Consider the following 19,253-nt stretch of genomic DNA (forward strand, 5'->3'; position numbering starts at 1 on the left):
TGTTTTAAATACTTTATATTTAACGTGTTCGTTTATGTCCAATATTTAGTGTTAATCTGTTGGTCTTTAAAATAAATCTACTTTTGATTTTCACCGTCGACTAATTTTGCAGACCTTTTAGACTGATAACTTCCGTGCTCTGATGCGGCAAACTTGTCACAGGACGCGCGGTCCTAATAGCGAAGTATGACTGTTGTATCCAAATATATATGAACTAGCTGTTTTAAATATATATATATATATATATATATATATATATATACACACATATTGTTTCACTGAAATGTTCATGACTGCTTAAAAAATACAAAAATAAATAAATAAGGGTGTTTTAGCATTTTTTTTTCATCTGGCAGGTGAGGGATAGTTGTTGAACAGATATAGGTAAAGTAGTGAATAATAATAAAAAATAAATAAAAATAAAATAATAAAATGTATAAAGTTTTTGTTGCAAAACATGTCGAAAAAATTGATTCTGAAACAAAAATGTAACACAATTTTAAGAATATCATGTCATAAATGGTTTGCTCAATAGTAATAGTAATGAAATCCTTAAAAACTACAACAACTACTACTAATAATATCAATTTTCACAATCTAATCAAATTGACCACAACATGTTTCACTGGGAAATATTTACACCACAGAAGTTACAAATTACAAATGCAATTTCAAGAGTGCATCTCGGGAGGTTATTTTATGGTGAAGCAAACATAAAACTGACCGTTATGTTGTTCTGTTTGTGCATAAGTGTGTGCGTGTTTCAATAAATGAAGTCTCCACTATTGCACAAGGGTGATGCCACATAAAACCAGGTAACATCCCCCTCCCCTTATCACCCCAGCACAGAGTCTGACACCTGGCTCACACGCACACACAAGCACACATAGACCACTGACTCCCTCCAACCCTTCCCCTATGATTGACTACCTCCTCTGATAGAGCCCACACTTGTCTAAACAGCATTTGCATATTTGTGTAATTATTTCCTAGGGTTAATTAGCTCCTGCGAAACAATACGCCCCTAGAGACCAGTTCCTGGTGACAGGTTCACCCTCTCTCTCGCTGTCAGCCCTCATCTCATCCATGCATGTGCAAGACCTGGAAGACTCCCAGAGTGTTGAGACCTGTTGCTCATGTCTCAACGTTTCTGCATACGTATGGAAATTAACTTTCTGCATCGCTAGCATCAACAAATACAAATGCTTTGTCTGTCAATGGGTGGACAAACAGAAAGTCAACCAATGTATGCCTTAGTTATAAATGACTGTGCATATTAAGCTAGGATGTAAAAAAAAAAAAAAAAAAAACCTTCAGCTTTAAAATGTATACAGGAAATTCTCATGATCACTATTTATTAATTTTTAAATATTTAATTCTAGAGATTTTACCCTCTAGAATTTGGAATTTTCGCACTCTAGATTTTGCCCTCTGGTGTGACAAATGATCCACATACTACTTTACAGATAAATACATAAACGTTTTATTCTTATTTAAGGGTGAACATCTCTCTTTCTATTATGGAGAGGCATCACAGTTCAAGACAGAAATATTCAATGGCTTCACTTGCTTATTGGAACACATACTAACATACTACTGTACCTTCTACTTACTGTGTGTCAAATTAATATAGTAATAATGAATAATAAGTAGTTACATATCACTTTTCACAAACAGGTAACAGCCAACAATTTGTCTACCATATACTTTTTTTTGCCCATTTAAAACTGGATTTAACTCCACAGTAACTGGTGACATATCTACTTATTGACACTTTTATGGTAATTCAAATATGTATTTAAAAACAAGCTATTAGTTTTTTTTCTTCTGTTTTTTTTCTATTTCAATCCATACTGCTCATTTTAATGTTTTTGTCTATCACAGTTCATGATGAATAATTACACAGCAGGACAATCTCACATTTGACTTGCATAACAAAAATAAAAAAAAAAAAATAAGTAATAATAATAATAATAATTAGATAATTAGATCATTTTATATTCACAGGCAAAATCCAACTAAACAATGTTGATCCAGTAAAAATTAATAGATTCCCGTCAAATCACATGCCATGTCAACAGCACATGAACAGTATGTGCCCACATGCATGTCTGTCAGTATGTATCTTAATTGACATGGACTGCAGTTTCCTCATACAGTTTCACCTCAGCACAACAAATAGCATTCGGCATCTTCTGTGATATTAGCACACTATTTGAGTATTTCTCTTTACCTTTTCTTATCAATATAGTGCAATTTTATTACACTGTTTTTTTTTTTCCTACTCTTTTCTTGGAAATGCTCCACACAATCTGTGCAACGTCATATGGAGGTGTCCCACACACTGCAAACCCCTTGTATTGGCACACAGGATGTGAGCACAGCATCCGAGAGAGATTCTCACTTTTTCTGTAGTACGACAGATTCTTCCAGCACATCATTCTATCTATCACCTTCATTGTCAGCAATCAGAAGGGGAAAAAACTGCCATTAAATGAAGATTCACAGCTGCATTTAAGATCCACAATGAGCGTCCTGTATCTTCCATCCTTCTGCTTTACATTCTTCATTAGTACTTTACACATGTCAGTCCATGTTGTCTCTTTGGGACACAACTTCAAATGCCCAGAACGAATAGGTATGAAAGAACAACGGAAAGAACAATTGTACATGCCTAAAATGCATTTATAAAACCAGATTCTAAACAATGATGCAGAAACAACTTTCTTCCTTTAAAAGCAACATTCACTGGTAAAATTTATTCTGTTTTAATATATAAAATGTAATTTACTCCTGTTACCCCATTTATTGCCATTACTCCAGCATTCAATGCCAGATCCTTCAGAAATCATTCTATATACTGATTTGGTGTTCAAGAAGCATTTCTTATTATTATCAATGTTGAAAACGGTTGTGCTGCTTAATATTTTTGTAGAAACCATGATACATTTATTTGTGATTCTTTGACGAATAGAAAGTTCAAAAGAACAGCATTTATTTGAAATATAAATCTTTTATAACATTATAAATTGCTTTACTGTCACCATTGATAAATTTAATACATCCTTGCTGAATAAAAGTTTTAATTCCTTACTGACCCAAAACTTTTGTAGGGTGTGTAAGCTACAAGCACAACATTTAACCTACCTATATATATATATATATAGGTTAAATGTTGTGCTTGTAGCTTTAAAAATCAACAGTCACCAAAATTAACAAACTCAGAACCATGACCAAAATATTATCACACTACAATATACGAAATACTGCAATACCAAAACTCTAGGTGTCATGATACCAAAAACAAATGTAAAATTTAATGATTTGAAATATCAATTTTAATAATGCACTCCTTTACTTAAAAAAAAAAGCTAAGTACAACGTAAGTACAACCAAATTACCAAATTAAATGTGCAATGTAGCCTTGACGAATTTCTAAATTAAGCACACAGAGCTTCTTAGCTATATTTCAAATATTCATATTTTAATATTATACGTCACGCTAATTGCCTAAAGTGCATCTGACCGCTCACACGGAGCCACAATAAACACTTGCACACATACACATGTGATTGAAAACAGCTGCTTGTCAAACAAACCTTAAGTAGCAAAAAGAGTTCAGTCAACTCTACAGAAAGACTGGTATCGATACATTTGTAATTTAAATCTAGTACCGAAATAATATTACATTTCATTTCTAATCTGTAAAGACTACTTGTTCTAATCAGACCAAGAACATTCTTCAGGACATTCTAATATCACCTTTAAAAAGCTCAGTTAGAATTAACAAGCCAACTCTTTCTAGCCACACTGGGCAAACATTCCCCGAAGCTCATTTCAATGGCCAGTGGTAGCTTTTCAGCAGGACATAGGATTATTTTCACTTAGTTAAACTATTAAACGTTAAACAATCAAAGGAGGTAATTGCGTGTTTTGTATTATCACTGGAGCCATTAGAATGTGGACCTACTTTCCCGGTGTTTGCCAAGATTCACATTATGTGCTTCAAATGTCCATTAGCCTGTCGCTAGCTCCACATGGCTAGCATTTACAGAGACCGCAGACTGATAGTAAGAAATAGAGGAGTCTTGGAAAGCTGATAATGCTGAGGGATTTGAAAGTTGGCAGTGTGAGTGCTGGGTTTGTATACTCTGATAAGGCTGAGACTGGGTTTCATGGCGGCGTGTGGACTTCCTGATAGCGCTGTTAGTGTGCATGGAACACTAGACGCCTCAGGCTGGCAAAACGAGCACTGGCACTCACTTCCTGCAGATTTGCCGTCCACACCTGGCCAGTTCCAGACAAGGTGCTCCTTCAGAAAAGAGTGTGACCATGGCAGGAGCCCTCATATCTAGCAGAGGGGAAAGTGGGGAGAGAACATGAACCAAGGAGATGACTTGAAAATCACAAGTAATTAATGACTAGCGAGCTCACTGAAAGCCAGTAAAATGACAAACGAGGCCAACGGGAAAGATGTGGGCAGAATATCAACATGCTTAGGGAAAACAGGAAATGAAAAAGGCATTGGGGGGGGGGGGTTATGCTGATAAACACGAGACTGTACTGTGACAGCGCTGTGACCTTGTTAGCACGGAGCTAATCTCGACAAAATTTGCTAGTGCATTGTTTCAAATCAATATCTCATTAACAACCTACAAAGGCCTAGGCAAAAGACAGCTCTTGGCTGCATGTGGGCAGAAAGGTCATCTCTGTGACATCTCAACCTGTCTCACTCAGCCTGTGATTGTCAGATTAAATTACTGCCTCGTTTTAATTGATGTTAGGGGGAAGAAGGCACAGACAGTGGTTTGTGTGTCGTTTGGTGGTGAAGGCCTGCTGTGAAGGGCCTTGCCTTGGCTTCTGACAGCAGATTGGATGCGTTTCTTGGTTGACCTAACGGGAAGATTGGGAGCAGACATCTGAGCCGAGTTACAGCGGGATTCGCCCCGAGAGCGGTTACAATGCACAGCTTCAGAGAGAGGAGATCTCAGACGGTGGCAAGGGTTGACAAGCAGTTCATATGCAAAAATAACAGGACAACACGTACATACAGGAACATGGAGACAGCTGCCTCAGACACACAGTTACTTCACATTCGCTCTCTCACTTTCTTGCTCACTCTCTCTCTCTCTATATATAAATAGAGAGCAGATCAATCTGCCACTGTTGTTTATTTTTATTTATTTATTTTTACTTTTTTTTCAAATTTTCATACTATGAAAATCACTCTACATAACTTGTAAAAGATAAACACTGGTCTAAATGAATAATATGTTACCAGGTTCCAAAATTAACTGTCTGTAAGCGCCAAATTGTGCAAAATTTGGCTTTGGTGAGTAAAAACAAAAAACAGTTACTGCAACTCAGAACAGCAGCATAATACATGGTTTAAAACAAATTGTATTAACGATTGTCTGACTGCCACTGATGTAAGCTATGCAAGTGAGCCAAATTAAAAATGGTTTATTAAAGAAAGAAATCTGTCACAACTTGTGCATCTTTTAATGCTTACTGTCGTGAAACCTTTGCCATCCAAAGTTTATCTAAGAGGCTTAAGTTTATGTTGGAATGTATTTATTTTTTCTCCACATGGCGTCACATATATGGAATTTGCTTCACATTAAGTCACAAAAACAAATTAGGAAGTAAAGCACAGTTTTGGATTGATTAATAATATTATTAATAATATCAAATTAATTTACACGTAAGTTATATGTATGTATGTGTGTATATATATACACACACACACACACACACACACATATATAAACTTTAAATACAATAAAATATAATACTGCTTTTGTTCAATCAAATTAAACATATACATATATATCAACACACATATATACGCATACTTGGACTAACAGATGCCCCAACTCATAAGTCAGTGGAGCTCAAAATAAATAAATGCACACACACAGCAGATGCCCACACACACTTGAAACACCAGAGAACCTCGTAACATGTGATTCTGACCTCTGCTGCGGCCATATCACCAGTTCAGAAGATAATTAAGGCACGTCCGGTTGCCACGCTTGTGTTGGCAATGAGAGGTTATGTGGAAGGTCTTCAAGGCCAAAGTTCACATACACACAGAGGACCTCCAGAAGTGTCCCTGAACTACGGGAACACTGACTGAGGCTGATACAACCCGAGCCGGAATACAAGTATCTTGACATCTCCGGCTCGGCTGGGCCATATCTAACAGACATGTAGGTTAGGGATGTACGAGCCAGGCATTGGGAAACAGTACATCTCCAAAACGCGGATTCCTCTCGTCCCCGGGGGAACAGGAGAGAGAAGACGAGGGATAAATAATGGATGTCGTTCCTGTGCAGACGAAGGACGCAGCAGAGGTACACAAAGTAGGAACACCAGCAGTAACCCCTTGAACCGACGATAACATTCTACCAGTGCCCCATCGGTGACACCTTTATACGATTCTGGAGTGCCTTTTAGGAACAACACAATAATGCTTGCATTCATAATCATATGCAAGATATTGGTAAAGCATTACAACCATACCTGTCAACATTTGGGTATGAAAATCAGGGAGATCTCTGAGCGTGTGTGTGTGTGGGAGGGGGGAAAGAAATTTGAATAAGTCACGATATTATGATAATAACGTGACTTATTCATGTTTCTTTTTATTTATTTTTATCAGTATTACAAATTTTATTACATTAACACTAAACACTGTGCTCTTTTGTGCCTCCGCTGCACGATTGTGCTGTTGATTTAATGTGCTGAGTAACGTCATATTTCCCACCATGTCTGATATTAAAATCAGAGCGACACACTTTGCAAATGGCATGGGGATCTTTGATATGGCTTTGAGATATGAAATTTAATTCTTCCGTCCAGCTGTTGTTAAATTTACATGGTTTTTTTTGTTTTTTTTCACCAGAGCACCACTTGAGTCTTCTGGTTGCCAGGTTGAGGTCACAAATGGGTTGAAATTTGTATGTGTCGATTGTGTGAGCAGGATGCATTTCATACAAGATCTGGCAACTGGACAACCTTGGAATAATACAGTATCTCACAGAAGTGAGTACACCCCTCACATTTTTGTATGATGTGATTATTCAAATACCGAGGTTTGGGCCATAAAAATTATGGGAGTATCCCAGCAGAAATAACAAAACGGGAGGGGGGCGGGAGATGGGTGTGAAATACAGGAGACTCCCGGGAAAAACGGAAGTGTTGACAGGTATGATTAAAACTCACATTTTTGTGAAAATGTTTTGAAAAAAAAATTCTCATTCACTATGCGTGTACACATTTCTGCACAAAACCTGTGATTTTGCCTATATTATTATTATTATTATGTTTATTTATTTTTTTTGAAGAACTTAATTATTCAGCAAGGATATTTCTATTCAAGAATTATAAAAATGATCACAGTTTCTACAAGAATATCAAGCAGCACAACTGTTTTCAACATTGCTTATAAAAAGAGGTTTCTTGAGCAGCAAATCTGCATATTGAATGATTTCTGAAGAATCATGTGATACTGAAGACTGGAGTAATGGCTGCTGAAAATTAAGCTTTGCCATCACAGGAATAAATTAGAGTTGACAAATAATCCTATTATTTATTATTATACTCAGGCTGTAAGCCCTTATATGGAAATATTCTGGCCATATAATATGCTAACTACTAACTTCAGGCATGTGCTCCCTTAAAAACAATCCAATGTGAAATTGTCAGAAGAAAAATAAAGTGCAAACAAGAAAACTTGTAGGCTATAATTCATGGAGACCCAATGGGCCTTATTCATGAAACATGAGCAAAACAAATTTCTGTGTAAACTGCACGTAAAACTGTTGCATGAATGGACGCAGGAATGATTTACACAGTTCTGCTCATGTTTCATGAATAAGGCCCAATGTGTTGTGCCAGATTACATCAACTCAGAACATTTCTATTGTAACTATAAAGGCCATTTTTCAGCATTATATATAACAGATCCAACACTTAAATGTTACTGCCTCGAAAATCAATTAATGGTAAATGCGACAAGAAGCAGAACTGTGTTGCAAAACAATGTAAAGCAGAGGCCTAGTGTCAATGGATGTTTTATTTTTCTCTTGTTAGGTCATAGTGTACATGATGTATAAAAGCGACGGCGATCTTGAGTGTTAAATAAACTCATGCCATCACTGCAAGGATCTGACACTTAAAGTTCTGCAGGCACTTCAGAAAAGAATAAACGGAGAGATGGAAAGAGCAAGAAAAGAAAAACACCTCCTACAAGCTGCTGCATCTGAATGTTTGACGAAGTGCTCTCCCTTTCTCTCGCAGCCGAACCATTTTACAAAAAAAAAGCAACAATAAGAAATGTGAGAAAAAAAAGTGTTAGGAGAAGGATTCTAGTCATTTACAAAAATAAGTGGTGCTTTAGAGAAAGGCTGAGCGCACTGGGCTTTTTGTCCACTTGCTCTTTTCCCCTTGGGGCTGGGGCCCTAAGCCGGGTCCGCTCAGGCCTGAATGAAATCTTTGGAAGCTTCTTAAGCTCTGAATGTGGGTTTTGTTCTTGCTATTCCTCCGCTTGGCTGACAGAAAATAGGTAACTGGATTAGGCCTCAAATTCAGAGTAAAGTGAACTCCCAAAAAAACTTTGCATGCCACCCCCACTATTTCAGCCCCCCGGTTCTCATGTCCACCCCTCTCCTTCGGCATCAGCAGACGTGGGCCACTGGGACTGTGATCTGTAAGATTGCAGGGAGATTAGGCCGGGCTGGGGGCTCACAGCCTGAAGGGGGGCTAAAAAGTAAGAGTGCTAAAGGCAGTTAAGGGCTCCTTAATGGGGGTAAGGAAGTGTATTAATCAACTCAGTGCTACCAAAACCCAGAGCTGCAGGGCCCGGCCAGAGTGGCGTGCAGGTGGTCTAGTGCTCTACGGGGAGTCAAGGAGGGGAGGAGAGGAGGTTCAGTCGCATACAATGCCACTATAAAAGATTAAAAACTTTGGGAGAATGGGGACTCGCTGTGACCCGCCTCCTACTCTAGGAGCTGAGAGGATGGGCGGAGAGGAGGAGAAAACACACAAGCTAATGTACCTGGACATCAGTGCATTTATACATTTATTTAAAAAAAAAAAGTGTGAAAAAAGATTTGAGTAGACTCATAGACAACAGTCTACAATCTGATTGGACGCAATGCTACTATACACTACCAAATAATGTGTGTGCTAATATGAAATCATGGAGGACTTCAGTGCTGGTTATCAAATATGTAAATCTGTGTGTATGATTCCTACATCTTTGTACACAAATATGTAAATGTGTATGTATGATGCCTACGTCTTTGTACACTTTTGTCAGAACATGGTCTCTTACTGAAAGAACGCAAATGAATATAGAGCAGCAATTCATACCCAGGAGGTACTTAGTAAGTTGCAGGGGGTACAAAAACATTTAACACTTAAAATAAATAAATAAATAAATATAATAAGGCTACCTAAAGATTAAAATAATCAATCTAACAATAAACAATCTAATTATTTTATTTTTGTAATTAAAGGCAAAAACATTTTTTTATTTTTTTGCAATTTCAGTTACTTTAGAAAAAACAATAAAAATTGGGTAACACTTTTACAATAAGGATCAATAAGATTTGTTAACTTCATTACACTTCTAAAGCATTTATTAATCTTAGTTACATGTTAATTTCAGCATTTACTGATACATTATTTAAATTAATATTTGTATCTTAAAGCTGCAGTTCGTACGTTTTGCCTCTTTGTCGCCATCTCTGTTTGAAAACCTGCAATTGCAGCTATTTGCGGAATTATCTTCCTTGCGTGGGTTGTGCACTGGCACGGCTTCAGCGCGGATGAATCTAATGTGTGGCTGTCAGTCACCGCACAGGTGTGGATACTGCCCTTTGTATTCACTGATTCTACATCTTGATAGTATGTCCCAAATAAGAGTTTTAATTGGAGAATGTCATCTGAACATGTAAGTAACAACTGCCACTTTTGTTCTGATCAACTGAGGAAAAAAGCATTACAATAACCTGCGCTATCAATGGTCAATAAATCTAAGGATCGGTTAGCTCATATCACATCAAACCATGCCAATTATTATTATTATTGTTATACTTTGTTTTCAAATTGTTGTTGACATTAATAACATCAGCATTGCGTGAGTGCGTGTATTTAGTGTGTATTAGCGTTACCTGTAGATTTACATTTCTGTACAGTCTAGGGCTGGACAATAATTCAATATCAATATGTATCGCGATATAATTTTTTTCAATAACGGTGATATGATTTTTAAACACATTTCCGATATTTCGATATTTAAAAAAACATTTTCGTAAACGGAAAAAAAAAAAAAAAAGCAAATCAAATGTTGAGGCTCCGCCATTATTATTGAATGTCATTAGTCACGCTTATTTATGCGCGTTTGTTCGCGGGAAAGTGAGCAAGACACGGCAGTTACGGTATCATGATTATAGTTAAATAAGATGAAAGACATAGGCTATAATATAAAGAAATTAGCTACATTTAAATCTTTTCAGTAATTAGCTGCTGTGAGAAAAGGCTATAAACGATCCGTCACCTGCAGCATCCTCACGTGCGATATAGCATACTATCCGGGACAAATTCTTTATGCTTACAGACGTGACGTAATGACGCAGCGCCATGCTCGAATTTCCCGCGAAAACCTACCCGTACCACTCAACTTAGAAAACTTTATTACAAGCTTACCGTTGTGAATCGAGCTAAAGTACGGCGATAGTTTTTAACACTGGCTGGTTATGTACTTGCTCAAAAAATTATTTTGGATAATTTTTAACCAAAAAAGTTACGGACCGCAGCTTTAACATTATTTAATGGACACAAGTTAATAGTTGTATTTCATTAACAAATAATAATAAAAAAGATTGATAAATACTGTAACAAATGTATTGCTTATTGTTAGTATGTTAATGCATTAATTAGCGTTAACTAATGGGCCTTATTGGAAAGTGTTACCAAAAATATTGTAGTCAGTTTATGTTGTTTTTACCTTCAAAATAAGTCACTAGGAAACAACATAAATAACAGTTTTAAAACATGAACAAAAGTGTGGTTACATTTCTATATAATTATCTGCTAAAAAAAAAAACTAATATATTATATTATATTATTATATATCATTTTCTGAAGAAAATTTGTGTAGTACTTGCCCATGGAAAACTCGTCACCACTATACTAATCGCCTTCCAGGACACTGCTATGCGGCTGCTAATGTGTTCTGAGTGGTTTTAGGCTTTTGTTTGATTACTAGCCCATTTTAAAAGAGCCCACCATTGAGATTTAATCATATATTGTGCCTAGAAAGGTCGTGGTTTAATAATTAGGGTTACGGGATTAGAAGGAAAAGAAGCATTAAAACAATACAGATTATTTGCAACACTAATAGCAATGTTTGCCTTAACAATCACAGCTAATAATGTTTGTAAATATTATGATATTATGATTAACTATTTCCAGCGTTATGAAAGTCTTTCCACAGTATGTTTTTTATGCAACTATAATCACTTAAGTACTATTGCACATGAAGCCTTAACAAACATAAAGGACCTCAAAGTATACAAAGAAAATTAAATCAGAGCGCTGAATCATTACATTTCAGCCACTGACAATGGGCTGCAGGACATTAGTTATATAAAAACTAAACAAACCAACAACACATATAAACTAAAGCTTGAAATCATTTCAAAAGGGTCCCTTTAATATTTCCCTGCAGTGGCTCAAAACAAAACGGCTTTTTCACCTTGAGTGCATTTCCACTTGGCAACAGCACTTCAATGCTCCCTACAGGAATTCACAAGCACACATACAGTATAAGTCACAGACACACAGTCATCAGCGTTCGTCCTTGTGCTGGTGCAGCTCGCACCGGTCTGAAGCTGCATAATGCGGAAGAGTGGAAAGCAGGCAGACGTCACAGTGCAGAATACTGTAAGGCCATCCGGCAGAACTGGCCTAACAATCTCATACTACTAGACATATAATGTGCCAAAGGTTCAGGAGAAGAGCGAGAGATGCCAAGTCATCTTATTATATGAATCCCAAACTATCCCAGCTGAAATATTTATTAAAGGGGTCCCTATTATGCTCTTTTACAAAGTCTTGATTTTGTTTTGAATATGGGTTCTTCCATTCCTCCTTTTCAGGGTGATGCAGCTCCTCTCAGAGACGTACACACACTCCTTCTCGATCTCTTCCTCAACACACATTGCTGCATGTGCGCATGAAGATGTCAGCAGCATCGAGCTCTTATAGATATTGACAGTGAGTTTTTCCATTATACACAGCAGCCTGGAAAGCAACTTCCTCTATTCACCACACCAACACTGATGAAACGCCTCAGAAATGGACGAGGTGTTGAAATCTCAGATTCACACTCACTGATGGTTATTTCATCGATTTTTTTTTCTCTTACTGAGCGTGTGTGTTAAAAAAAACAACTTCATCTGGGCAACACCACAGAATTCTGTCCTCATTGAGAATTTATTAAGGAAGGATAGGTGTCAGAGTTAGTTTATGGCGATAAAAAGGGGGTAATTAAGATAATTTGTTTACAAAGAGAGGAAAAATGAGAGGTTTGATGGTTTTAAAGCTGACTTGATGCTAATAGTGCAGATAATTATACCTCAGTGTGCCTTGTGTGTGTGTGTGTGAAGGTAGCCTCAGAAGTGTGTTGACAGCTCACACACCGTCCGCTACTGAGTCAACGACGCTAAATGACAGTACAAGGAGTGTGATGATATGCGACGTGGCCGTCAAATGGTGATAAAACAAAGCGCTAACTTTCGGGAGAAAAATTTTATGTATTTCCAATTGATGCTTCCTTGTTTCATCCGGTTGCCTCATGGTTTTGCATTAGAAATTATTTGTTTCTTTGATTTAGAATGTATTATCTGTGGTGTGCATAATGTATATGCAAAAATGTGTGTTTGATAGACTGTGCATTGTATAATTTGTGAATACTGTGAAAACAGTTTGACTAAGCTAAGCTTTTTGTTGAAGATACCGTTAAATTTCTGATGGCTTTAAGGTCATTTGCATGCTTTGTACTCTTGAAGTCAGCATGAAAAGAAAATTCATGCAATCTATTTTCTAAATGCTTGTTATTGATCTTATTGTGAACGATTCAGCCATGCATTTTTATGACCTCATCATTTTTTATTAAAATATCTTCCTGTGAAAAGAACATACTTCTATCTGTAGACATATGCCAGACTTTTCCAATCATTTAATCCGCTTAAACCCTGTAGCCTCCATTTTTGAGAGCAACGGACACATCTCAAAATCTATATAGCCAAGTCCCCACCTTCCTTTTATTTATTTATTTATTTTTTTCAAAAACCTGTTATACTTGGATGCGTGTCAAAATATGGAAGAAAGGATTTGCTGCTACTTCTGTTTCGTCGAGACATTAAATGTTGACAAAATTAACTTAGCAGATATTTGCATTTAAAATTTACTATATTTCTTTACTGAGAAAATAACTCTGCACAGATTTTTGTCCAATCAGATGCTCTCTAGAATGAGAATTTCCTTCTCCCTAATGGTTCAAAACTGTGACATAACTAATGTATACTGTCTATTAAAAATAATTAAAATGGGAAAGCACTTCGGCAGAAAGCGCATCAAGGAATAAAAACTGTGCTTATCAAGCTGAGATTTTACAAACAGAGAAAGTGAGATGAAAAATCTGGATGTCGTCCAAATTCTCCACAGCCTCCTGTACGCACATGTATGGCCCACTCACTCAGCTGCCTAAAACCCCTTCTCACCCTCTATTTCACCTCATATTCTTTTCTCTCTCTCCACACCCATCATCCTCCCTCAGCCACTCACTCGTATCGGGATGTGCTCCATCTCTCTTTCCTTCTGTGGGTTGCGATACTTCTCATAAAAGTCTTTCTTTTTCTTGTTCTCCCGCTCTTCCTTCCTCTCTCTCTTTTCAGCCGGCTCATCAGAGGCATCCGGGGACAGTTTCTTGGCTGAATCCGGAACCTTCTCCACCTCCAGAGAGTTCTCGTTGGGGTTCAGCACAATCACCCCGTAGCCCTCCTGAGAAACAAAACACATACAAATGAATAAACAAATAAACAGGCTCCAATGGTCTTTCTGATTGTATTGGAGTTGCCAAAACAAACCGGCCCTTCATAATAAAGCAAGGTGTCCGGGGAGAGGCATGTATGCCAGCGCTGTGAGTCAAGGAATTGTGTAGCATGCAGTAGAGGAGTGAACTGTTGGGAGAGGGATTAGAGCAGCTCTCAATGCGAGCGGAGGTCAGTGTTGCTTTCATGTGCGCTCAAATTCAGCTTCAGCTTCAGTTAGTGAGCTGAGATTCAGCATAAAGAGCAATATTGATACTGTGGAAATCCAGCTTTGAGGAAATCCAGGAATACACACACACACACGCACATATATATATATATATATATATATATATACACAGTATATATATTTTTTTTTTTCCCCCTTTTTTTTAATAAGTCAAAATGATAATGTTTTAGATGCGTCTAATTTTAAATTAATAAAAAAATATTAAACCACTGTAAAATAAACTAATTTTTTAAATCAAATAAAACCAAAGAAACCAAAAAACACCATACAAAAAGCAAAACAATAATTAAATAAATAAACAAATAACACATTTAAAGCCTTTAATACTGAATGGTAGCAGTGTCTCAGTGGTAATAAAGTGTCTTTATGGAGAGCAGGCAGATATGAAACAGTCTGCTGCTTATTCTGCTGCCCAGCTCTAAATAAATACATAACACACAGCCAAACTCCCCCAAAAGAGATTCACCATATCAAAGTCTCCCAGACGGCTCAAAGTGAATTCTGATCCCTGCATATGCTAAAAACATGACCAGTGCTTACAAATCAAACTTCACAAAAAAAAATAAAATAATAATGCTACTACATTTCAGTAAGAATTACGATTTAAAAAAAAAAAATTACTTTCACAAATTAAATACAATTATTTAAAAGTATAATTATTTCAATTATATAAAAAACTAATAGCATTTAATCACAAAACATTCACATTAAAAGGTATCTAATCAACAATTCTGAAGCAATAAAACAGTTTTCTACATATGACAAATTATTTTTTTCCACCAGTAGAAGAGCTTCAAACTATTTGCATTGCTGCAGCAACAAAGAAACAAAGGTGTCATTTTCAAAACAGCTAATTAAAAATTAAGCTTCTGTCAATAGCAAACAATTATAATTATTTCACATGATGGACTGCAAAGCAAGCATTTTCACGTCTAATCAATACAAATAAGCTCACACCAGCATTTTACTAATGCAACTAATAAAAATTAAAAACACTAATATAAGATTATTATGTGCTCATATAGTTTTAAATACATTTTAAAACCAGAATTTAATTTACAGTTAAATATAAAACAAATTAAACTGCATGCATATTAAACATTTAACACAAAATCAATGCGATCATTAAATGATAAAACTGCAGCCAATGTAATTAATTTCTGTTGAACTCTGAGTCAGTTTCTGATTAAATAAATGTCATGTTCTTTGAAATCCAGTCAGACAGCCTGTGGTGTGTAAAAGTAGAGGAGGCGTTTATCAGAGTTAGTCTAAACTGACCAGACGTGGGGATGAAATTTGTAGTTAGTTGTTTCTGTCTGGCAGGCTGGTGTCATATAAGTGATGTTGGTCGGCTCTTACTGTGGTGTAGTGTGGTTAGACAGTGTGGCGAGAGAGGCTGAGTGAAGCTCGGTGCCACTGCCCACTGGTGGCAGGTTGGATAAATGACCAAGACTGGTGCTTAATAAAAACCAACAAACTCTCCATTGCCCATTCTTATCTTTTGTTTTGAAATAATAATGTCTTTAAAGCAGAGGTTATAGAATCATTTGCATTAGTTGACTAAACTGAACTTAGTTTTGAACTTAGGTTCATGCAGTGCCACTGGTCTCATATCTACCACTTCAATAAAATATATTTCCAGCAACACAGGGTATTTTCAGCATTCATAAACAATCATAAAATCTAAACTGTTAATTTACACCAAAAATTGTCAAAAATTCAAAGAGTATTTGTACAAATACCAGCAAATTAATGTTTCGATAGTTTTTCACATTTATCTAAATTATAAAGTTAATAAAAAATTAACAAATTAAATGATCCAGAAAAAGTTTGAACTGAGTCTGTACATTATGCAGTTGAAGCTAAATTAATTTCAGAAAACTGTGCAAGAGTAATATAATAAAAAATAAAATAATAAAAAATAATATTAAAATATATTATTATTATTATAAATAAATGGGAAAAGAATAAGAATATAACAATATTTAAATAATTGTAAAAAAAATCTATATCAATGACATTTATATGTAAAAATATTAATACAACATGATGATGATTTATAATCTTATGCCTCTAATAGTTACTGACAAATAAAACGCACTCATGACCAGGCTTCCGTTTCTATGTTTAGCATTCAAACTTCGCAATGTTGTGCATCCTGTTATCTGAAAGACTGCAGAGCCTCTCTTTCTCTTCTCTGTTACGACGCATTTGCCATATCCCGGCCTCTTCCCATGCCCTCCTGCCCTGGCAGGCACCTCCTCGAGGGGCAAGTGGCGACAGGGTCTGGCCCCTGGGCCAGCGGTCAGCGCAGGTCACCGCAGCCCCTCACTGGGGCTCAGACCCCCATAACCCGCCGCTGGACTGCCTCTTTAGTGCTCTTTTGTCCGGCTGTCTCAGACCGGCCGACTTCTTGCACATAACACAACAATGACTTGATCTCTCCGAGCTGTGACTGACACCCCAGTGACATTCTGGAAAATTCTCTGGGTTTTATTTTTGTGTGTGTGTGTGTGTCAGTGTTGTTTTAATTATACAACAAAACAGCTCACCTTTTAAGAACCCGGTTTAAGATGGGGCGAGGGAATGCATAGAGCTCGAGATTAAAGAACTGAGAGCATTTCTACGCGGCCAAACAAACGCTACAAAAGATCCATCACCATGAAAACATTCTGCCACAGCGTATTTGCACATTTACTGATACAAACACAAAAACGGACTGTTCGGTTTGATCCGGTTAAATGCGTAATTGATAAGTACAGCAATGATGCCGTGTCCCCCAAATCAGCCCTTCTCAAATAAACTCTATTTTAAGTCTGAATGGCTGAAATGAGACATTGCTAATAAATCCTACACCTCTGACGGACAGCCCAGTGTTTTATCTATTTGCGGCCCTTTGTTTGGCTTTGAAGTGAGTTTGTCTCTCTTTATGTCTCTGATGAACTAAAGCATGTATTGCTCTGGGCCTGGCGGTGAGAACAACACTTGACGGGTACAAAGCACGCTTGATAGCAGTAAGTGTACGTGTTTGTGTGTGTGTGAGATAAAAATGCCACGTGAATGAGTATGTTCCATATGTAACCATTCGCACAGGAATCGACATATAACTTGGCACACCAACATATTTTTACGTCCTACAACGAAAGCATGTTAACGTGGCAAAAATGCGTGCGTGCGCAATCAAAGCGGGAGGTGGCGAGCTCTCGGTGTTAAAAGCGACGGCCAGACTCTCCATTACAGCACAGCCTTGGCCTGGCCCCCTGTGTCTGTGCGTCCTGTTCTCTGATTGGCTGTCGTCTGTGGAAATGCCCACGGCTGAGGAGTCTAGTCAATCACAGAGAAAGAGGCATCAAAGACAGTGCGTGATGATTGGCGGAGGGAACAGATGATCTGAGGAGGGTCGGCACATATTTACACACACACATACAAAAACTCAAACAGAGATGCGAATTGAAAAAAAGATTTGATTACAAAAACTAAAAAATTACACCCTTAAGCATATCGAGCAAATGTAATAACAATAATAACATTTGCATAACCCATACGAATACAGAAGCGCAGCAACACACGAGACAAACCGACTGACCGGCAATATGGTGCCGCTCTCTCTCTCCCTCCCACATACTGTGAGAGAATCGGTGAGTGGCACGGGTCCGTATTACAGTCTTTCATTACAGGTTGGTGTGGTGTGCCCCCTCTAGGTGAATGTAAATCCAGGATACAGTATTATAAACCCGAGCCCTGTGAGGGTGAGATTGAGGCCTGCCTTTCAAGGCCACCTCTACTCTCCGCCCCACAGTTCTGGGTGACCTTGTCTGTCAGCGGCGCTACATGGGCTTCTTTTCTACTGTGCGAGAGCCCATTATCCTTTTCTCCGAGATACCACACACAAACCTCCTCTCTTTTTTTTTCCTCTCTGTGAGATTAAGACCGCTTTCACCCCCCCAGGTCCTTCTGCTCCTCTATACAAATATACCCGGTCCTGATTGGATGAGACGACACACACACAGACATACACAGCACTAGATCTGGGCAGTAAGCTGGTATATACCGTATACTGTCAGCGGGTTGAGATTTTGCTGTACTGTTTATACAGTGGTACATATTCGCACAGCAAAGACAATCTTGACATTGGCATTATTACACAACTTGTTATATAGGGGTGTTGTATGGCTTAACGAAAGTGTTTAGTCATTTATTGTTGCCAAGCAATGACACAATGAGCCATATTAATAGAAACCGATGTGTGTTCACAGATATGCATGTACCGGCAGTTTTACAGCAACTTCAGATAAGAATTAAGTATCTTAAAAAATTTTAGTTTTATAATTTGGGATGCAATAGTATAAAATTTCTAGCCAATGCCGATAAGTTGAACATTTTTACATGTGATATTTAATTGATAAATAGACATTATTAAAATTGTATACAAAAAAATTATACTAAAGTATACTAAAAAGAAATAAAACAGAAAAAAAAAACACTAAAATCAATTGCTACAGCCACATTTAGACATCATAACATTATAATGTACAGTATGAAAAAAATGGATATTACATTTTAATATTTGCTAAACTGTTAGTTAATAAAGGTACATTTCATGTAAAAATTGTTAAAATGAAATATCCAGTAACGATAAATAATAACAATAATAATAAAATATCTAATTATGACAATAAAAAATTCCAATAACCAAAATATCATGCATTCCATTTTGTAATATTAGTTGTATGGTTTTATGAGACGTTTTTTAACTGATGTCAGATTTGTTACTAGAATTATATATTTTGCCTAGCGACCCTCTAGTTTTAAACACAAAGATAAATAAAATAAAGAATTGTTCATGTGTTCAATTTATTTCACACACACACACACACACACACACACACACACACACA

The 19,253-nt window shown here is 37.0% G+C and overlaps 1 protein-coding gene across 1 annotated transcript in view; it reads right to left on the bottom strand.

The window, feature by feature from the left end:
• LOC107703201 (protein FAM172A-like) overlaps window positions 1-19,253 on the bottom strand; it is a 132,249-nt gene that overhangs the window by 40,263 nt on the left and 72,733 nt on the right. The window contains exon 7 of the mRNA XM_016505758.1: window positions 13,861-14,076. Within this exon, the coding sequence (XP_016361244.1) occupies window positions 13,861-14,076 (216 nt within the window). The remainder of the gene's footprint in view (window positions 1-13,860; window positions 14,077-19,253) is intronic.

This window comes from Sinocyclocheilus anshuiensis, unplaced genomic scaffold, assembly GCF_001515605.1.
Source record: "Sinocyclocheilus anshuiensis isolate Anshui unplaced genomic scaffold, SAMN03320099.WGS_v1.1 scaffold542, whole genome shotgun sequence".
NCBI classification, from domain to species: domain Eukaryota; kingdom Metazoa; phylum Chordata; class Actinopteri; order Cypriniformes; family Cyprinidae; genus Sinocyclocheilus; species Sinocyclocheilus anshuiensis.